General features: G+C 42.3%; 1 protein-coding gene across 7 annotated transcripts in view; it reads right to left on the bottom strand.

Moving 5' to 3' along the window:
- The window catches only part of ehbp1 (EH domain binding protein 1), a 149,982-nt gene that overhangs the window by 20,109 nt on the left and 106,591 nt on the right, over window positions 1-23,282 (bottom strand). For 6 of the 7 annotated variants that reach the window (XM_084376010.1, XM_084376014.1, XM_084376016.1 and 3 more), the window contains 3 exons: window positions 20,001-20,139; window positions 19,334-19,434; window positions 16,191-16,314 (listed from right to left, as the gene is read on the bottom strand). In XM_084376010.1, the coding sequence (XP_084232136.1) occupies window positions 16,191-16,314; window positions 19,334-19,434; window positions 20,001-20,139 (364 nt within the window). The remainder of the gene's footprint in view (window positions 1-16,190; window positions 16,315-19,333; window positions 19,435-20,000; window positions 20,140-23,282) is intronic. The other variant, XM_084376011.1, reaches the window with a different exon arrangement.

Raw genomic sequence — 23,282 nt, 5'->3', positions numbered from 1 at the left:
GAAAAAAATCTAGTGCGAATCAGGCAGAAACATTCATGGAAGAGATTATGTGTTAAAGTTTTATTCATGTTATGTTTAGTCACATTTGCTGACCTCCTCTTTAACTCTCTGATGTATCATTGATGTTTCCCCGGAAGTTATAGCGAAAGGCGACAAATGAAACGCACTGTTACCTTATATATATATTAAGGATTGATCTGGGTTTGCAAGTACACAATTCAACAAAGGTCTAGTTGTTTTTTGGAAATGTCTTAATGTGGAAATGTTACATATTAGGGGTGTCACGATATACCGATATTCACAATAATAATCTGTAATAAAAAATCTGATATCTTGACAGCCCTACCACATATTATATCTTTAACTGACTATTAAATAAAAAGGAATACAGTGAGTTCAGCTTGGAACAAAATAAATCACATTTCTGGAGTATTTTTCTGTTTGTCTAACAGAACCAGCCAAGCTGCGACAATCACACAAATACAATCCTCCCTCTCCTTAACTCAACCCCCACATCTCCTCCCTCCCTCCCTGCCTCCCTCCCTCCCTCCCTCGCCCCACTCCATCAAATTGTGTTTTTGCTACAAATCAATAAACATTATCAGAGAGTGGCAGACTATGGGCTGGTGGAGGCAGCCTCTGTCTGTTAAAGCCCAGACCGCCCTGTCTCTATCACAGCCTGGGCGAGAAGGCCAAGACACACACAAGAAAGGTAGAGTCCAACAAACACACACACACACACACACACACACACACACACACACACACAAACAGAAAAATACATATAACATCGACGCGGGAGCAGAACACATACATACGGACATGCTCGGTGATCAAACAGCGAGTCTTTGGTGCATTACAGTCCTACAGGGAGCGATTTCTCTCACCCAGACATACAGAAACACAGACAGTAGGAAACAATCAGAGCGAGCAGACTGGAGAAAGAAAGGAACAGCAGTGAAGCATTGAGGTGTTTAACAATAATCCTAACAGTACAGCACAGGCTGTTTAGACCACTCCACTCAACGTCAATAAGAAATTAAAAGAAAAAACTATGACGGCAACAGCGACTTTAAACACTCCCCAACCCATTAGGCCGCTGTATCACTACTCTATGCTTGTCAGCTCGCTTTAGCTTTAGCGTCAGAAAAATCCGCGCTCTCTCAGAACCATTTAACTGAGCTCTAAATAAGATGATTTTCAACCTGTCCCCACTTAGCTTGGGGCTGGAAAAGGAAAATCAGGGGGCCTGCCATACACCATTTCTCAATTACCGTTCTCATTATTGTCACCAGTGTTCATTACAACTATTATCATCCTCCCTTTTCTGCTGCACCCCCCACTTTAGGCTAGCTTAGGCCGTTGTGGCTGTCGCGTTGGATGAAGAGAGGGAGGAGAGCGGCAGAATCGAGAGCTTTTTGCGAGGCCGAAGCACTTCAGGTAATTAATATAGCAAGGGGGGGCAGATGAGAGGAGACTGAGAATATGTGAGTGTATGTGCGCCTGTGTGTGTTTTTGCTGAAATGCCTGATTGGGGAGCTCACCTGCCGATACCCCCTAAAAGGTATTTCATTAGCGAGTCTTTTACCATACAAGCAGAGGAACAAAGCCTCGGTTACGCCTGTCTCCACTCCAACTCAACGGGGCCCTCCAGGACGCCTGTAGCTGTGTGTGGGAAGAGCAAAGAAGAGTGGAGGAGCAGGGAGGAGAGGCGAGGAGAGGCTATCCCCGTTCATAATCTCATGACAAAAGGCAAAAAGGCATCATCCTATTAACAGCGTGATCTTCACCAGCTCATGCTAGCTCCTTTCCACAGGGGGCTCTCTTTTATTATTAAGGTGAGTGGGTGATAGGCGCCTCCCTATTAGCCCTGGAACAAGAGTAGGTATGGAGGGGGAGAGGAGAGAGGAGAGACCCCATGCTAGGGTCCTGTTGGTGCCTTTTTCTAGTCTTCAGAATGAGAGCCTTTGCTTGGACCTTCGGGGGCTGCCTTCTATTAAGCTCCAGTGATACAACACAAAGTGGGAAGATTCTTCAATCAAACACCTCGACACCAGCGGTGATGCTCGCTGGGAAAACATCTCCAGCTCCACCTGACTGACGTTACTCCTCAGCACCACTACAGCCATTAACGTGTCAGGGATCAGCCATTAAGAGAACCTGATATATTTTTATTTTATTTTCTGGTGCATCAACTTATAAAGTCCTGTGCATTTTGATTGATACACATCTACACGACTACATAAATAAACTGAATATGCATGTTAACTCACTCACGTGTCGCTGTTTCTCCGCCTCTGTTGCTAAAAGGACGTTAAAATTTGACAGAGGCAATTACTGTAAATGCATCAGTATTTGCATTTCTTCAACGACTTCAACGGTTACGGACACAGACCTGAAGTATTTAAAAGGGTGGGGTGAAGGGGAAATTTTTGTTTTAAGCCGGGTATCCAACAGCAGAAGTGCTTAAATAGTCAGTGTGTGTGTGAGAGAGAGAAGGAGAGAGAGAGACCAGTGAGAGGAAGAGAGATTAGTCTGTTTTTCTGTTTGAGTGTTTTGTCTTCTGCTCAGTGGGGGTGCTTGCCTCTAGCCTCAGGTTACACAGGGGAATTGTGGGAAGGAAAGTAGCCTGAGCTCTGTTTGTGAATGACTTGGTGTTAAAATGTGCTGAAGCTACTTCATACAAAATCACACACAGATGAAAAAAAAAAAAAAAATTCTCCTCAACCTGAATTCTACCTCAATCATACATTCCTAAAAGTTATTCTGGGAGAAAACACTTCCTGCATACTTTTTCCTCCTACTGGTAGTGTACAGCATCTTACGTAATAACTTTATAGCCATTAGAAAAAGTGTTGTCCCAGTTTAAAATTTGACTTCACAACTGGTGTCTGTAGCTTATTTTAGACATTTGTAATGTCGCTAACTTAGAGACTGAAGCTTATAATACACTTGGACTTAGAAACATGTATACGTAGATATCCTACTAAGTTAACTAAGGTTAAGGTTACTTTATCTGTACCTGTAGGTAGTTTTGGTTTGCAGTAGAAAACAGGCTTCATCTTGACATACACTTTACAAACAACACAACATGATAAAACAAAAGTACTCAGTGCTCCACTAATCAGGACTTAAAGATATAATATGTAATTATAATGTGTTATATATCTTGTTGAGTTGCGTGCCTACATTATCCTAAATGTTTTCAACAATGTTCGAACGCAGGTCTGTAATTTCAATCAAGGTAATAATGAGTTTCATTCAATCGCATTGTCGCTACAACGTCCAGGAGAGAGTCAGCGAGTGAGGAAGGAAGAGACTTAAAACTTAAAAACATTACCTTTGTCCGTGAACGTTTCTGTCTAAATCAGCAATGGTGGTTATTTAACAATAAAGACAACAACTCCCATTATCTCATACTACTTAGATCTTGTGTTTTGTTTTGATTGGGAAAATTATATACTGTCTCTTTATTAAGAGAAATAAATAACCACAAGACTAAATAAGGTAAATTTAAAATAAATAAATAGACATTGCGTCTTTATGACTTATTGATGTGACTGATGGCTGCTGGAACAAACATTTTTTGCACCACTTTGTTCTCCTCCTTTGGGACTATTAACCTCCATCCAGAGGGAAGAAGCTGAAATTCACTGTGACGTCATTTAAAAATCGAGCTGGTTATCCACTGAAGCTGTCTGGTGTACAGGGAAGCTGCTTCTCCACGTGCACACTTCAATTAGCAATTTCACATCAATGTCACGCGCTTTGAATATTCAAGACATGTATGGATAAAAGAAACATAGTCTTACTGTGCGACTACTCTGCAGAGCACACACTCACTCTCCTGCATAAAAGTCCGAATTTAGCTAATTTAGTGCGATAGAGAGAACTTTGAGGGACCTTTAAAAGGTATGTCAAAGTACAGATACCGAAGAGATGCACTCCTTCCAACTCCACCGACTTACAGCCGGCTACACACACACACACACACCTCCTCTCATCATCATCATCGTCCTCCATTCTCCTCTGTAGCCCAGTAAAAAGCCTGTGATGACCTGGGTGTGTAGCTTATTAACCTCCCCATCAGTTCTTATCAGCCAATGAATAGCCCAGTCATCTGCTCCTCCTCCTGAATCTAAGGGTGAAAAATTTCTCCTCACGTCAGGGCTATAATTCAATCCACACACAAATCATTTAAGGTGCGCGCACACACACACACACACACACACACACACACACAGGCACATACACAGACACACACACACACACACACACACAGAGGGAAGGGGATCAGTGGTAACATTTTGTCAACCTTGGTCCTGGTGAGCTTCCAAGACTGGTGTGGACCAGATGTTCCTGAAATTATCAACAATTGGAGGAAACAACAGAAGGGGTGTACATGGTGTGTGTGTGTGCGTGTTCACGTGGGTGTACTTGTGTGTGTGTGTGTGTGTGTGTGAGGGCCAGAATAAATTAATAGCTGATTTCTCCCCTTGCTTTGATGGCATTAAGAGCCCTCTTCTTCTCAATGTGCCGCGTTAAATGCTTTTCTCTCCTTCTCCCTTTCCCTCCGTCTCTCCCTTCTTTTTTTTTTGACAAGCAGGGCCACCCAGCAGAAAGCAACTGATGCAAAACGCCGGAGTAATCCCCCCCCCCCCCCCTCCATCCACCGCCGCCACCACCACCTCCACCCCTCCCGCTATCTTTAGTCTTTGACACAGTAGCCATTATCTGTGGGATTTAGTTAAACCAAACCTTCATGTATTTGTTAGGCCCTGGGTTCGTTTTCTCCTCTGACTGCTCTGCTTGAGTGTGGCCGGGCTGAGGGGACTTTTTTTTTCTTTTCTTTTTTCTCACATGATCAGTACAGCGAGCAGGGGACACATGAAGAGGGGGTCTACGATGCCATCTAGCTGGATCCTTTCTGGATCCTCTGAGCTGAAATTTGTAACTTTGTTTTGACTGCTGCAAAAACACTAAACCGCGTCTTAGTCTTTAAAGGCCTCAACATGATAATTTTACTACTTTATTTTACTGCAGACTGAATATGGACCAGGAAAAACAACGTAATTTTTTTTTCCTGTGAAACATTTGTCAAATGAAAGATACAAAACTACTTGAACTAAACACAATCTGCAACAGAACTGGATGTTAAACTGAATTAAAACAATACCGACGTTGTGAATTTCTTACTGAATTAAGATTAATCTAATCACAGTTATCAATAAATAAATTAATTAATTAAACAAATAATAATGACAAACCAACAACGCCACACCTGAAGTTTAACCCGCCAAAATCAGCCCTCGTTCAGGGATGGAAATTCATACGATTTTATTGATACCAATCCCCTAATCGATTCTGCTTATCGGTCTGATTCTTTATAGATTCCCTGTTTCCCTGTTGCTAATGCTAATATAACACAGGATATTTACCCTCTGTAACGGGCGTGTTCGTTTGGAAGCTGTGGCACTAGGGCAGAGATAGTCAAATTATGGCATTCCTGGCGTTTTAGCAGGTAGAAAGATAATTCAGTATATTGCGGTGTTTCTTTCTTTACTTGGAAAGTAAGTACTTTACAAATAACTAGCACTGGTGTCATCTTACTTTGTGAAATGAAGCCACACTTTGGACCTTTTCTTCCTCTCTACCATGTAAAGATGGGACAATATAGATTTAATAGCGAATTGTGATAAAAACACTCAGGATAAGTTGATTGTGGTGACTTTCGATTATCGTGATAATCATGAATATAATAAAACTGTGTCGCTCACTGACGTGTATTCCTACAAAGGTGAAGCAATACTTTTTTCTTTTGTTTCTTAACAACGTGTAAGCTATAGTTAGCTACAAGTGATTCCAGTATTTTTGAGTGCCATTTTAAGAGTTTACAGCATATTGGGATAACACTGTGAATCAGAAATATTGTGAAGAAATGTTCATATCGTCCCATGCCTACTGCCATGACTCCCTCTTGTTGCAAGTTTCCAGCAGCGTAAACGGACAAGTTTGACATCATTGTTTAGCAACATTCAGAAAAACATGCAGGCATTGATGAAAGGAATTCATAAGCTCGGAGGACTACGATGATGATGGAGTTGAAAATTTAGAACCGGTTCTCAACTGGAACTGGTTCCACCGATTCCCATCCCTACTCGTCTTATACTATATTAAACCAGACAAACGTGTAAAAAGCATGTCAGCACTTGAACTGTTGGCCTTAATTACCCTCTCACAGCATCTGTATCCGCATGCATGTTGTCCGATATGAAAATGATCTTTTACATAATGCAGAAAAAGATGCCTGGGGTAATTTATAATCATTGACTTTTCAGTGCACTGATGTCATTTTAGAAAATACATTTTATTGTTAAGTCACACATCAAAGATGTCATCAACTGATGTACTGGGAAGAGAAAAATGTGGCTATTTCTCATGATATATTGTACTGTACGGGCCCGTTCTAGAGCAAGCATTAGCTATAGAGGTTTAGCCCGTCTTCCAGATTGTGACTTGTTTTTACTCCCAGCTCACACCCATAAAACCAAGCTAAACACTGAGGCCTTCCTCTCTGCCACATGCAGCTGCAGAGCTCAGAGCAGTGTTATGGAATCACTGTTGAAATTTGCAGATAAGCCGGGGCTCTGTGGGGCTAAGCTAAGGTTAAGCCAGGTGGTTTAGCTCCCTGAGTATGTGTTTACACACACACTGAGGTGTGAACCATTTGGGGAGCTTAGAGGGGCGGAGAAACATGAGTTGATTTAGTGCTAGTGTAAACCTCAGTACCTGTTGATGGTGTTAATTAGGACAGCTTAACACAAACAGCAGTATCAGGGTTTCTGATGCGGGCCAGGAGTCAGATTTAACATCCGTCAGGGGAATACACACTGGTAGAGTTGGGCTACGTATAAAAACTATACATTACACAGATATTTAGTCTTGCCAACTTATTCTTTCATAACACATTTCATGATTTAAATTAAAAATGTTGCCAATTTTACATTTTTATGTAGGTTTAGTTCTTGTACTTGTAAAGGGTTTTGCACATAACTTCAGATTCCTGTGAAAAACACTGCTGAGCCATTTTTATTTTAAAACAGAAACATATTACATATTTGGTTTATTGTATTCTTGACTTTCACAGTACTTGTGCTATCTTTTTCTCTTACTATGTTGATTGCAACCGTTATGCACCAAAGGCAAATTCCTCATAGCGAGAGCCTACTTTGCAATAAACCTGTCTGATTGGTACAGAAACTCAGCAAATTTGTTGGTACTAGTATAGCAAAAAATTCTCAGACATCTTTGAGATAATCATTCCCATTTAGCTTCAAACACTGGCCCTCATACAGGTCAAAACACTTAAAAAGGCTGTTATATTTATTAGTAAAGGAGAGAGAGAGACGAGCGGGTAGAGAAATTTCTGAATGAAAAAGTGTGAGTGTGTGTGAGAGAGCAGTGATAACCCCCAGTGGAGGACCCCCCCTCAACCTGCTGACAGACAGCTGCAATCTTTTTAGCATAAGTGGCTCCGCCTGCTCCATTAGCAAAGAGAAGGAGGAGGGTGTGTGTGTGTGTGTGTGTGTGTGTGTGTGTGTGTGTGTGTGAGGAGGGGAGAGCTCGACCCCCCCTGGGGTAGATGTTAGAACAAATTTGAGGGGTGTCATATTACACGCCTTGTGACAAGAGGCAGAGGGGAGGTGAACGATGAATTTGCTTGATGAATTAATCTGAGGACCAGTAATGGCTCCGCTAACAACATTAGTCATCCTTCATACATCTCATGTGCTGCGATTCACTAGTTTCTGCCCTCGTCCGCCTCCGTTACACAATCATCGCATCCTCTCCTTCATCGTCTTTTCACTCCCTGTCTGTCTCTTCTTCCTCTCAGAGGGCAACAGCTCAATAAATTTAATATTTTGGTAAAAACCTGCACTGTTTAAAACTTTACAGCTCCGGAAGACTGTTTGGTTTGTTTAATACGCTCCCTAATTTACATTGCCCCTAATGTGTTTGTAAATGTATTGAATAAATCCCCCTGCAGCATTACATTACAGCTGACACCAACACCAGGCTGTTACTGCCACTGGCCATGGCTCAAGCTTTGATTCAATACACAAATGCAAAATTGCTGTGTTTAAATAGATATTTAAATGGAAATGTATTGGGAAAGACAGCTGTTGGTATTTGTAGCCTGGAGTGCTCATTACAATGGGAAATGGGGAGGAGTGTGTATGGGGGGGTGATGACAACGGTAGCATGGCGAGCAGCTGCGTTAGCAAGTGAATGGTGTAATTACTGGCCAAACCTCTGTCATTAACCTGCTTTGTCGAGTGCCACCACATCCGTTACCATAAGAAAGCCTTGATTAATTGACTGCAAGGTTGAAATTCAATTATGTCATTGGGCTGCGATTTGTTAACTAAATAATAATCAACCAGATAAAAAACAACAACATCAGAAATAATTATCCCTGATGAATCTGAGTGTATATGAGAAAATATAAGTGAAGCAAAAACAGGTGGATTAAAATGTGTCAGCTTCACTTTAAAACGATAAATTAACCCTTAAGATAAAGTTATATTAAAGACGCATTCAGCTACAGACAAACACAAGACAATCCAACAAAAATAAAACACTGCAGCTGCGGTTTATTTGATTGTGTGCATCACTGTGCTGCTTAAGAGTGTGTAGCTGAGTGTGCAGTCTTCTGTGTGTGTTTGTTAAAGTGTAACTTGTGTATTCAGTGCTTGTGTGTTTGTATGTCTGTGACGATGTGTTTGGCAGCTTGCAGCACGGTTTGTTGGACCGGCTGCTGCATGGGGTCTCAGGCAGAGAGGCGGCTGATGAAAGCACTGGCGGGATGCTCCAATAAAGAGCAGATTATCATAAGCGGCCATTGTCCACCTCCCAATTCTCTCCAACAAACCCCCCCCCACCACCACCGTCCCCACTTACTCACCCCTCTGCTGAAAATGTTAATCGGCCCTATCGCTGGCAGGCTGTGGAAAGGAGGAGTGCTTGGCCCAGGCAGGACAATTTCAACTGATTTAGAGGAAGCGTGGAAAATGACAAAATCATCAGGAAGAAAGACAGAATGATACGGAGGACAAAATGAGAACTAGCCAGAATAATTCCTGCTCTAGTTTACAAATTTAACTTGTGCGTCTTCTGGGACGTGGCGAGCAGCTACACCCCCTTCGCCTCCGTCCCAACAAACTCCCTCCTTCCCTCCCTCCCGTTGACTCCATCCACCCAGCTCGTTTTATCTGAAGATTCTCAGACAATGCCTAGAGGATCCCGTTCCCTAATCTTCCTAAAAATCCCCCTTTCATCCCCACTGTTAAAGAATGTATGAAAGGCTGACACCGCGCTGGAGAAAAGAAGTGGGGGAGAAAAAAAAAAGAAAAAGAAAAAAGAAGCGGTGCACATCTGGGAGTGAGGGTGGTGGTGTCACTGTGCTGGACTGGGGGGGTGGAAGGAAAACAGAAAGCACATGGGAGGCAGGAGCTCAGCAATTGGTCGCTTGTGCAGAGTCCTTGCAAGTTGACTAATTAAATTGTTTTGCTGCTCAAACATTCAAATGGCCGAGGAGATTAAGGGCATGAGCGGGAATGGGAGTGTATATGTGTGTGTGGTGTGGGGGGGGGTGTTAATCTGTGTTCTGACCCAGTTGAACCTTGGAGTCACACACACACACACACACACATTTTCACACAAAACAAAAAGCTCAAATCCTTTGTTTTGTCCCCTCAAAGGCACGAAAAAGGCAATGGGTTTTAAAGGAGTGATCCCAAGATTTCTTTTCTTCCCCATAGGGAAGAACGGCGCATTTGCTCCTGAAGTGAATTCGAGATGACCACAAACACATTCCACCGTGGTCTGATACAAAACCATTCGATTGAAAGTGAGTGCTCTTTTCGTAACCCTGACAACAACAACAAGAAAATGACCAAAGGCTTCAAAAAAGGGAGCACATCTTCTCTTGGCTGTGTCTATCTCAGTTGCCATGAGCTTAGCTTACGAGCTGGGGTCTGTGATTATGGATAAACAATAGTCGCAATCTCTCTGCTCAACAATTTCAATCACAATTCACACAATAGACAAGCCTTCAGCATAGCCTGGGTTTATTTTCAAGTCTGCCTTTATTGGGAGATTCAGGAGGTTGAGCCTTGTTGGAAGCTTAATGTTACTTGATTCTTTTTCAGAAGTGCACTGACGAAACATTTTTTTTTTCTTAAACTAACAAATGTAAAAATGTAGCACCTGAAAAACAAAGCCAACACTGATTAAAGCCAACACCAAAACCTCTCTGCCTCCATCTTTGAGTCTGTGAACTGGGGAGGGTATTATAGTCTAAACACTTTTTCTTCTGTCAGTGCTGAAAGATTAGACTGGTTATCCCATTAAAGTTGGTAAAATGCCATTCTTGTGTCTTTAAGCTCTCGTATAGGAGGTCAAGATGAGTCTGCCTGCGCTTACAAGGCGGGCACGGATGTAATCTGCCCAAAGTTACAATAATTAATGTTAAGCTTCTTCAGCAATACGTTTGTGAAAGAACTGGCACTGATAATATACTTAAAGCTGCACACGCTGTTTGTGTTGCCGCAACAAGACAAGCAGGGCTTGATGTGCATGCGTATATGTGAGTGTGTGTGTGAGAGTCCCAATGCCACTCACGTAGCCCAGCTTAAATCTTTAGTCAAACTATAAGCTGATGCTGCCACAATGCTGGATTAGGACGACAGGCATGGGAAAAAGAGTGAGAGGCCGGCTCATTCGGTGCTAAGGAAATATAAACGTAACACTCTGACAATGATGCCTGCACCCCATCGCCATTAGAGAACACATTAGCAGCCTGGAATATGGCTTTAAATGAAGGAAAATAAATTAAATCATCTGCAGATTCCAGTTTTAAGATATGAGAGTATTATCACTTAATCCCCGATAATGGCAAATAAAACAAAAATTACAATTAGATGTATCAAAATGTCCCCGCAGGGCTTCAGGGTTTAGAGCCACAGGTTGACGTTTAAGCCGTTCACATTCTGCAATCCTCCACGCCAAGTCAAGACCCGCATCCCCTTCCAACGTGAAGGCATTGACAGTCCGGTCTGTCCCTTTCTCAGATACGGAGGGGGATAGGCTGCATGTGTAAAGTACATTAAGCTCTTGCTGGATCCCTCCTTGTGCCATTCTCCTCTCGTCGACTCGCAGACACAAAGGCAGATTAAAGGAGCGCGCGCCATAAAAACCCTGTGTCAATCTTATCGGCTTCGAGTGCAATTTTTAAACATATGTTAATCTGGGAGAGCTAAAACTCATTCTCTCCTCTCTCTGCTTGTTTATCTCTTATCAAATGCGCAGTAGGTGAGAGGCAGCTTTGCGGTGCGGCTAAGTGCCATTATTTGGATAATTGCGTCCATTGTTGCGGGTTATATAGCTATTTGAAATGGGAGGTGTGTGTAAATAGGTGCAGGGGCCAGGTAGGGGGCGGTTGAGATGGGGCCAGGGGATTTTCTACGACGGCTACATGACGCATTTGAATGCTTCTTCGTACCTCAAGCTGAATTTTCAATAAGGAGTGTCTGATATGTTTTTTTTCTGAGCAACAATACCTTTAGAAAACTAACAATGCCAAGGTCAGAAGCATTACATGAATAGATACACAGATGGAAATTAGCATGGTAGTGACGCCATCAAAAGTTCAAGCTGTTTCTTTGTGTTGGCTGTATCGTACTTAAAAAGTTTTATACTACATCTTTAGGACAGCCAGGCAAAACGAATGACGTATGTGTAATGAATACACTGATGCACTAACATTCGTTCTCATTTAATCAATAAACTCCTACAAATGTTGGGTGTGTTGCAGGAGGTGAACGTCCTCCTAATGTTGCATGTGTGAAGGACAGTGCTCCCAGTGGTGCAAGAATAACAAGTTCATTAGTCGAGGGGGGGCGCCGCAGGAATTCAAATTCCCCCCCGACCCGGGCCAGGCCTCTGATTGGCTGGCTGCGTCGGCATGGCGAGACTCATTAGAGCCCAGCAGTAATTAAGAGTTGTTAGAAAGTGAATTCTCCAACCGCAGATTAGAAAATTAAACTATTTACTGATTACATATTAATAGAAGACAACAATGGCGCTTGCCATAAGCTTGGAAGGCAACCAAGGAATAAATCTGTGTACTTAATTACCATAAACAATGGGGGCATAGAAATGGAGTTTTATGCACACTCCCTCCTGTAATGTGTCTGATATCAGAAGACACTTGACAATTCTTGTTCAATTATCTCTATTATTTAATGTGCTGTGAACTGCCTCTGAGTAAATAAATTAACCACCCCAATTACTTGGGATTCATCTGGGGAGGGCCGCCGCGTAATAGAAAATGCCGCAGAAAGCTGCATTGTGCCCAAACCGGGGGAGAGAAGGGGGAGGAGAGGAGGAGATGTGTGGAAAAGGAGGGAGAGCAGGGGTGAGAGAAAGGAGACAGAAATAAAGATTCACAGGGATAAAAAGGAACTGAGCAAATAAAAAGTGATGCAGAGAGGCAGAGAGGGTTGAGAAAGAAAAGCGTAAGAGGAAGACACAAAGAGAGAAAAAAGAAAAACGAATACTGATATGGGAAGAACAAAAACTTAAAACAGGAAGAATAAAAAAATTTGACTTCATCCTTGTGGCAAACATTACACATGCATATATAAGCAGAAAGACAAACTCTTTACTTAGAGAAGAGAGGGAAAAACACAGCTGAGGGAATGACAAAGCATGTGATATCAAAGAAGGGAATACTGAGGACCAGCAGAGCTCAGTGGATCTTCCCAGGCTTTCTGCTGCTAGAGCAGAGAGATGAACAATCAGTCATGGGTCAGTCGGTCTGTCTGTTCACATCTGCCCATCAGTCCTGCAGCGCTGTGCGCTACCACAGCACCGCTGCACACTGAGCTCACCCAAACTTACCTCAAGAGGTCTGAATCATATGATCATATGCACTGCTATGACATCCACCCTGCTTAGAGAGTCAGCTGTGTGTATGAACAAACTACACATAGTCCTAGATATGATCTACACACATACACGTTCTTAAACAGGTGGATAACATATAAACTTGTTCAGAATACACCAAACTCTAATGTACCGTTAACCTTTCAGTGGAAACTTTGTTTTAAGAGGTGATCTCTCATCACATGAATAAGAGCGACGGATTCCTCTCTTAAATACATCCACTGAATTCCTCATTATCTAATCTTCCTTTGAGATCACATCTGAAGTCCAGCTCAATTAAAACAGCGGAGCGTGATGCTGAATTTTATTTCTGTCCGAGCCTTTCTAAGAAAGGCTCTCAAAACCTCAACTCTCAAGTCTGTGGATGTTTGGTATTTCATAAACAAAAGATCAAAGAAGGAAGAAAGAAGAAAGAGGTGGGCTGCTTCCAGGTGTTAATGGATGAACTGTGTGCTAATGTGTGAAGCAAAAGGCCTGCATGCTCAGTCAACTTTACTTGGACAAAATATGATTTTTCTGCAAACAGAGACATAGATTATGATGATGTCAAAACACAGAAGCTGTGCAAAAACACACCTGTCTCATGTGACAGGTGATGTAGTTCAAATGCACGAGTTGTGCTCGAACTGACAAGCAGGAAAAGACAGAATTTCAGTACTTTCATTATTACAAGTGCATGGAAAATATTGGTGTTTTTCGTCCCATTTACTTTGGGCAGATGCACAAGACTAGTGGAGGAAGTTGATAAAGGTTGGTGGTGGATTTCACAACCAGGTATCAGGTCACATGTTTTAAAAAAAAAAAAATGGTGCCAACAACTTGCACTAAATAAGCCTGTGAACAGCAGGTTCTGTTGAACTTTAATCACAACTTTTATTGCCATCCAAGGAAGGAGCTGATCTGTCCCAAACTTCAACCAGACAGCGAATGAGATATAGGGGACATTAAAGGACCGCTGGACATCGGCTGGCAGAGTAAAAAATATCAACATTTGCTGTTAGCTGGTGGTAATTTCTCACTATGTCCCCAAGTACAGGCTCCAGTCAGATGTGATGGATCAATACGGGATGTTTTGCTTACAGCCAATCAGCCAGAACTTCAATCAGACATTCTGGGTCCAGAGAGAAATATCTATCATCTATGACAGCCTATAGAAAGGTGACCTCAGTTGCCGAGGTGATAAAGGTTACTTTAGTTACCACCTGTCACTGGCGCATCTCGCTCTGATGCCTCCAGACCTCGGCCTACAGGCACAATCCATAACCTATTGGATGAGTCTCTGGGATAAGTGCTGCAAAATGAGATATGGAAACAGAAATACACTTTCAGGAAGTGAGAAAAGGGCTCAAAATCATATGGCAACTTTTTTCAGATTTTTGAAAAGCAATGCCAGTGTGGAATTGGTACTAATTTGAGGGTGCATGTTTTTAATTCTGTAATGAGCCATAAATATCGACTGATGCCTCACAGTTAAACATGGCTGCCATTTACTGCTGTTAAAGAAAACTATAAGCACCACTGACCAAATATAGCACTGGAAAACTACAGGTTTTTTAAAGTATATAATACAACATATCACTAATATTTATTGTACTACATCACCCAGTCGTCAGTGTGTTGATGTGTGGAAACCACATTTTCTCGATTTCATTCCCCACTGATGTTATGAAGGGGTGAAAAGCAACCAAGGTGAATTTTCTCTTCGTGATATCCTTTTATTATTTTGTCCTCGCCTTCCCTGTTGTCACCCTCTTCCTTCTCTAGTGAATCATATTTTTTCAGGAGGGGACCCAAGTATATATATATTTATATAACTATATAAAGAGAAATCTTTATGGCTGAAGGTGTTTGGAAGTAAATAACCTGGCGTCTTGCTGGCTAGCGGCTGGTTTATCAGTGGGTGAAGAAGAAGAAGGAAAAAACAGCCCTTCAGATTGACACAATGGCGTGCGCTCCGACAGGGGAAGAGGGCACAGAGGCAGGAGGGAGGCGAAAAGGAGGAGAGCGAACACAACAAACGGAGGGGAGATAGTCTCGATATCAAGACCCAAATGGGATGGGGAAGGTGAGCGCAAATCCCACCGCCCCAGTTCCCTTTTTCTAAAAACCTCCTCTTCTATCCTTCCTGTGTTGCTTTTTTAGGATTTTGGGGGCTAAATCCACCGAGGTGGGTACCGATAGATCAGGAAAAAAGCATGAGAGCTGCTACTAAATTACTACTGTAGCTACACGCTCAGAACGTTTGCAAACATAAAAAATTTTACACTTCCTGGATCCATGTTGTCTTTTTTTTCCAGCAGCATTCTTTGGTGAGGAATGGGATGGTTTAGTATCACAAATGGGATGCTATTCTCCAATTTCAGTTAGGGACTTAACGGAGCCAAGGCCCCTCTTTTGGCTCGGCACACTGTCTCATGTCTTAACAAGGCTTTACCCCCGGCCAAATCTTAAATAAAAACCTTCCGAATCTGGCTCCATACGCCAAACCAGATTGCACTTTGTATGCGCGGGTGTGTAAGCATTTGTGTGTGTCTGTCGTGGATTTGTGAACTGTGTCAGTGCTCATGTTGTGTTGTCTCGTGATTTTTTTTTTTTTTTTTTTTTTTTTTTTAACATTTCCCTCTCTCCTCCCTTTAACTCACCCCCGTCTTTCCTTATACAGCATATCAATGAAGGCCAGATATGTACTAGGGGAAGGAGGGTGTATGTGTGTAGCCGTGCATGGCTGAGCGCACTGTTCAATAGTGTGGAGGCTGGCTGGCTGGCTGGGGCCGCGGCTGGCAAACGGCTGCAGCGGAGACTTCGGCTGGGGCTCCGCTATCGCACCCAGTTATCGTTTCCCCCATGAAGGGCTCCCTTATCACCCCAGCCCAGAGAGGTCTCCCTTCTTCTCCCATCCCCGAGACACACTCCCCCTCTCTCTCCCTCCCCACCCACCCTTTCCCTCCCTTCTCCACCCTCCTCCTCCTCCATCCCCTCCTTTCATATCCACCCAGCGCTCCGTCGTGCAACATTCAACCGAGAGGGAGGGGAGAGGGAGGGGGGGGGAGGCTTCAAAGATTCTCTCTCACACACATAAACACACGCACACACAAACTCCCTGAGTGCACATGCGTGTGTATGTGCGTGCGTACGCTCAATTTGCCAAAACAGTTTTTCCAGTGTAATTGGGCTTGGGGTACCTGTGTCCATGAGATAGCGCAGCCTCTTCTCCACGCGAGCTGCTCGGGCGTCTATGTGCCTCTGCTCGCTCTCCAGTGCAGACAGCTCCCCAACCACATACTGACTGGTGTCTTTGAACGCCTTCTGTCAACCAGAGAGAGAGAGCGAGAGAGAGGGAGAGAGAGAGAGAGAGAGAGAGGGAGGGGGAGAGAGAGAGGGAGAGAGAGAGAGAATGGTTACGAGAGAAAAGGAAGAGTAGTGCGATATAGCATTAAACAGAGAAAAAAGGATAGAGGGATGAGACGGGATGAGGGAGAATAGAGAAATACAGAAATGGAATGACGCAGAAAGGTAATGGTGATGGAAAAAACAGAAGAATGAAAAAGAAATGAAAAGATATAAAGCAGAGGGTGGAGGAGAGTGAAAATGTATGAATAGATGAGCACAGTGTGTCCACAAGTCTTCCATGCTTAAAACAAGAGAGAGAATTTCACTCGAGAAGCTTACTTTTACTTTAATAAATACAAATAATGACTAACTGTTGCTGTCTCTTGTTTTAGTAAATCTTTATTCATGTGAAACAATCAAGATAACACATAATAACCAGCCCTAAACATGTAGGGAAGTGAAAGTTCAACCAGAAGGTTGTAGTGAAGCCTGCAAATTACAAAATCAAGTAGAAAAATCAAACAGGCAGCATCAATCTCTTTAAATTATACTGGTTTCTAAAGAGTGTCTGTGTGTGCTTGGTTCATTTTACCTCCTTACAGATGAAAATATGGTGAGTGAGGAAGTTATGATCACTGGTTTGATCAGTAAACAAAAAGCATTGGACGCAATGAACAGGTGAGATGAAAAGCTGCAGGCTGCGACTCAAACCTTCTACACGTCATCAAGGTAAACAGCACCTCTACTGTACCGTTACCCTCTGAGCTTTGGCTTTTTAATCTTAAATGATATTTTTTTATTATAGTAAACATCATAGTAGACATAATTTTAAGACTTTTTTATAAACTTTTAAAGCTCTTCATTAAAGCTTTAAAGCTGAGGAGACTGGGCCTTTGCTATTCAAGCCCCAAGATGCTGAAACAGCCTTCGAGGACCTCAGCTTTGCTAACACAGTAACCGCTTTTACATGCCATTTGGCTGGGTCTTTTTATAATGATTTTTGTTTTTGTTTGCTTTATATTCTATTTTGTAAAACTTTTCAGTCTCTTTGCCTCCCACCTGTGGAAGAAGCTTCCTGACAACCCGAGGTCTGCTAAAACTTTCAGCTCATTTAAATCAGGGCTCAAAACATTACTGTCTTCCGAGGCTTTAAAATAAGTTAGATTCACAACTTCTTTTTAATCCGTAACTTTTTATTTGCTTGCTTTTGTTTTTTATTCTCTTTTAAATGCAATTTTAAAATGTTCTTAATGTTTTAATGTCTTATCTCAATGCATGTCTATATCTCTGTCAAGCACTTTGAATTGCCTTGTGTTTGAATGGTGCTATTTAAATAAACTTGCTTTGTGTATTAGCATTATGTTGTTTCCTTTAACTTTATTCTTTCTGTATAGTGCATCATTTTACTTGTGCAAGCATCTTGTAAGCTTGCTAACAAAGGTTCAACATAAATAAAGATCATTATTATAATATCATTATGAGCGTTCCTATTTAAATAAAGGTAGAAGAAACATCAGCGTTGTTGGAGGACAGGCTTTAATTAACTGCATACATTTTACATAAATCAAAAACAAGTTTAATTTAACCAGTTTAAAGTTATTTTTGGTCCCTTAAACTAACCCCGACATTCAGCTCTAAGTCTTTCCTCTAACTCTGCATGCACACAAACACCAGCCAATCCATAACTATATGTACTTAGACACACACACAGACACAACCCCATCACTCTATAACCATCTGCACTTAATACACACTCCATTTCTGACCCCTCTTCACCTCTGTCTCCTGACTGCTTGCTATTCTCAGGAGAAACTCCTCTGAGTGAGGAGAAATGTTTATTCAAATTCACTACTGAGGATGCATCCGAAAAAATATCTCCATTTTATTGCTGATGCACTTCATTTTTCTTAATGGGAAGGAGAACTAGTGAGCAGGAGAGAAAAAGTTTTTTTTTTCATTCCACCCAGGCCAGCACTTTTCCCCCTGTACTCTCTCCAGCGTTTGAGTGTGTACCTCTGTGCACGTGTGATTTGTGTGAGTGTGTGTTGATTCCCAGCAGCCTCTCTTCCCCCCCTCCCTCCTCCCCCCTGCGCGCTCTCGCTCTATCACCATATTTTTCCTTGGCAAATCAATTTTACACATGATCAGCCCACTCCCCTTGCCGCGCTCGGCCCAGCCGTAATTAAGAGGAGGGAAATTACCATATATATTATATTAATGCAAACATCATTCAGCAGGTAATTCTTGGCTGATCGGGATAATGGAAAGGTTGAACACCCATTAACCCTGGGGCCCAGGCACTGGGAGGAGGAGGAGGAGGGTGTCTGTGTGTGTGTGTGTGTGTGTGCATGTGTGTGTGTGTGTGGGCACGCATGGGACTGGGGTGGAGGGTGCAGGGTCGAGGGTAGGAGAGGGCTGCTTGGGAAGAGAGATTCACCCCATGGTCTCCAGTGGCACACACACACACTCCCACACACACTGATTGAAATAATAGCATTCTTATAGACACACTCTTTGTACGTGGAAGTTCAAACACGGGCTGAGAAGAGTGTGTGTGTGTGTGTGTGCGTGTGTGTGTGTACACTTGAAGGACACGTAGGCACGTAACTTCTTTGCAAACACACGAACACCTCTAAGTGGCAGAGCAGCTGATATCTACCATTGTTATAATTAAAACGGCAGTGTGTTAGATCAATATTCGGATGTCTCTGCGGAGAAGAGAGGACAGCAGAGAGTGTGTGTGTGAGAGGTGAAGAGGAGGGAAATTTAAGCCTCGAGAGAAGAGCTCAGTGAGAGATTCATTGAAGACAAGACAGTAGAGACAGAAAGAAGTCAGATGAACAGGAAGTACAAAAAGACCAACCCTGGACTCCCCTATTTCACCTTACCAAGCTCACCTCTAAGGCTTTATAAAGCAGGTGTGACTCACTTTAACGAAGGTGCTAACAACTCTCTGCAAAGACGAGTATGATTTAGCAGAAACAAAATGACAAACCTCCTCTTCAAACGGTCTGCGAATATCGAGCTCCGTCGGTGAACCTCGGTCCTCCTCAGCCTTCCTCAGATCCTCGGGATTAGACTTCTGTCTCTTCACCTCTGGTGGGACGAAGGACATGAAGGACGAAAAACAGGAAGTAAAGACATTCACAGTGAGATACAGACAGAGGTGGACAGATTCATTTAATTCATAGCAAGTGTGAATATCACAGAGATATCACAAGACTTATTTCAAGTTTATTTGTCGTTAATGCTGCAGCTTTTACTGACTACTCGTGAGAAAGCCTGATATACTTCTGTCAAACAAGCAATGAATTCATCATATTTAGAGGCAACCTCCAGTTCTTTTAGTGACTGAGCTGAGCTGTAACTGTCCTTTTTTTTCTTTAAAACATAAAACCTTTTCTCCTTTGTCATGAGATTTGTTCTGCTGTTATGGATGGTTCGTACGGCTTGAAATGTATTAAGAACAGTGGAAATTTGAAGTAGCGCTTATTTGCTCTTGGCAGAGATAACCGTCTGTGCACGTCCTGCCATTTACCTGCTCTCAGGTGTGAATTGGATGTATGTAAATCATGCGTTGCTGAGTGCAAATATACCTCCTTCTGTAAATACTGTGTGTATTGTGTATGTTTGTATCACTGTGTGTGTTGCGTTGTCCCCACCTGGTCTGTTCTCCACATACTGGCTGAAGGACTTCAGCTGTGTTTTCCTGACTGCAGAATCCTTGTTGAAGACTACGGGACTGCGTAACCTCTCTGTCGCTCTGCGCAGCCGTTCTGCTCGCAGCTCCTCAGCGTTATTCTGTCAAAGGCAGAGAAAATGTGCATTCATGCCACAGGAATATGATAGGCTGCAAACAGGAAGTCGAGGATACAGTATTTGGACCACATGAAGGGTTTAGTTGTGCAAAAAGGTGTCTGATTACAAATTGTGCTACAAATAACTGTGTTGCAATAGAGGAAAGAGTACATGTGAAGCCATGTCGTTTTGTTTATTTGCCCTTTTCTCAACATGTAAAACTTAGTGAAAACAACTGATGAACACAAGAAACTTCAAGAAGTACAAAGAGACTTCTAAATAATCACTGTAGTTGAATTACACTTCATATTATTAACTTTAAAAAACAATGTCAGCAATTACTCTGCTGCCTCTCGACATCTCATCTATTATTCTGTGAGCCTCTACAGCCACTTAGATCAGCTCTCAGACTGTTATTAGGCAGCCGTTTCAGTATTTCACAGCTGCTGTGATTATTGTGATCAAACACACACACACACAGACACACACACACGCCCCATTAGTGCACATGTAAACATGCACGCAAATGTACCTTCTGACAGGCCATGAGATGAATCTGGTAGACGTTCATATTTAGCTATTGTAGTTTGTGTGAACACCTCACTCACACACTCCCACTCACAGTCACTCACTAACTCACACACTCACACACACACTCTCACACACACACACACACACACACACACACATTCTCTTCCTCACTCATGAGAGAGACAAAAAGGAGGCAATTAACTTGACTTTCAACAAAACCCCGAGCCAGAAAATATATTCAGATTATGCAAAATGCAAAAAAACGCTATTGTTTTCAAAGTGAACATGTGTTAAAAAGCTACACGCTCGCTTCTCCCACTATCAAGAACGGCATGCAGAAATGCTTTATTACCAGGCCTCCAAATATGCCAAGCCGAGTGGAAAAGAAACCGACTCGGGCTAAGATTGACGTTGTGGCAACGTTAATAAGACGGCGAAACGTGTAATAAAGTCGACAATTAGGGCAAACATGTTCCACTGCTTGAGACGGAGGGAGATAGTCAAGCAGGGTGTGTGGAGCGAGGAGAGCTAATAGAGACAGCGTGGGCGGGGAACGAGCTGTAGATGGGGAGTTGTTAGTTTAGCTTCAGATTATTGACTTTCAAAAACAATGTCAGCAATTAGTCTGGTCTCACTTTGTTTTGTCTATTAGTCAGCTTCAACCAGCCTCTTCAAACCCCGTCAAGTCAAATCGAGGCAAATTTATTTATGAAGTGCTATATACAAAATGCCCAATTAGACATTTAAAATTATAAGGCCAGAGCCTGGATGTGTGGAAGCGCGACTGTTTGTGTGCATATAAAGTTTAAGGGCAGAGAGTACAATTAAATTACTGATTGCAGGAAAAGTGAAAGGCCTTCTCTCACTCTGCTGTTTGAGAGTCTGATGTTGTTTTAATTTCTTAAAGAATTGAAATGAATCTCTCCATCTTCTACTGACAAGTAACAATCGCAATAATGTGTTCTTCTGTGCCAAATCAATTCTTGGTTTTATTAATGTTGGGGCCTAATAACGAGTATTTTCACATAAACGTGCGACTTAACTAGTTACAGGATTTGTCTATCAGGAGTTGGGAAATCGTTCTTCCGACTTTGGTGTGTTCATTTTGTGTCATGTGGGAATGTGGGAGCAACATGGATGCAAAAAAGAAGTTGTTTTTCATTTTATTGTTCAGAGCTTTCAAATAAGACGTTGACAGCTGTTTCCAGTATTACATGCATAATGACTATACAATACATGACTTTGGTAAAAGTTTCTTACAATCACCCAATGTTGACAGATGTCCACTAAGTTTCTGCATCATGTGATTTCAACTTGGCAACTCGTGTACCATAATTTTCTCCTTTCCTTTCTCACTTTCGAAGTTGGAAAAATGTTTTCCCCAATAACTCCAACAGCACTCGAACAGACAGTGATGGTCACTGTGGTCATTTTGACCAACGAGTTTGTTACAAAGTTCGGTTTCTCAAATCTGTCCGGAGTCCATCTTCTCATCGCTGATACTGCCTTTGAATTTGATGATCGAAATTAAGCGTTCAAGTGACTGATTTTATGAATATTTCTTAGGTTTGTTTGCAGGAGAAGTGCAACAATCATTGATAATTGGACGTCAAAGGATTTATTGGATTAATGTTGCTGTCCTTGTCATATTTTCAGGTTTTTTTCCTACATTTTAGTGTGTTGACTGGTAAAAACTGCAAGCCCCTGCAATATCTACAGGGAAATGTTGATTTAGCAGAAGAGTAAATCCCTAGGGAGACTGATTAGGACACTGAGGCTGTCTCCCCAATTATTACTTATTGTTTAACTGTTGTGAATCTGACTTGGTGAGCGGAGGTTAAACAGCGCTGTTACATTCAGGGTTCCCGAAAAAAACTGATGCTGTTCCACATGTCCTGGAAGGCTTCAATATCCCGGACAAATCGGAGAAACTCTGGTCAAATATTATACAATATAAAATATATTATTTAATATTAATACAAATGTTATCTTTACTTTGGTTGGACTTTATGACTGGTGAGATTTGAATATGTGCAGAAACGCTGGCCACATTACAACCAGACCTGTATGAACACCAATAAAAAAAACTCCTCTACCAGCCTTCAACACTTTCTTAAAAACTATAAAACATTTTTCTCTCTCTCAATCACAAACACCTGCCCACTTGGCCACAGCTCCGTCTCCCATTTACACTCTGGGACAAGCAGATATTGGGGTCCCCCCTCCCTCCCTCCCTCTTTACACTCTTTCTTTCGCTCTCCCTCTTTATCTCTTATCTCTGCTATCATCGCGGTGGCGGTGGTGAGTCAGTGCTTTTGGTGTGTGCGGTCTGTGAATGTGCATGCAGGGGGCTGCGTGACTAACGTTGCAGTCTGCTGAGCGTCGCATGCCCTTATCGTGCGCTACCAAGGCTGCGCATATACACAATCGCTAATGAGAGGGAGTGAGAGTGTGTGTGTGTGATGTTCCTGCAGGTCGTTCCACCCGCCTGAAGGACTTTTGGGATGCCCAATCCTCATGGGACGAGACAGTTTATCCTTTTTATTTAAAGGACAGAAGAAGTAAACTCATAAAACTGCGCATAAACATATTGATGCACATTTGTTAATTGCTAT

The sequence above is a fragment of the Pagrus pagrus genome (genome assembly GCF_965226575.1).
Source record: "Pagrus pagrus genome assembly, chromosome: 15".
Lineage (NCBI taxonomy): Eukaryota > Metazoa > Chordata > Actinopteri > Spariformes > Sparidae > Pagrus > Pagrus pagrus.
This window is presented reverse-complemented; position numbering and strand designations above follow the sequence as displayed.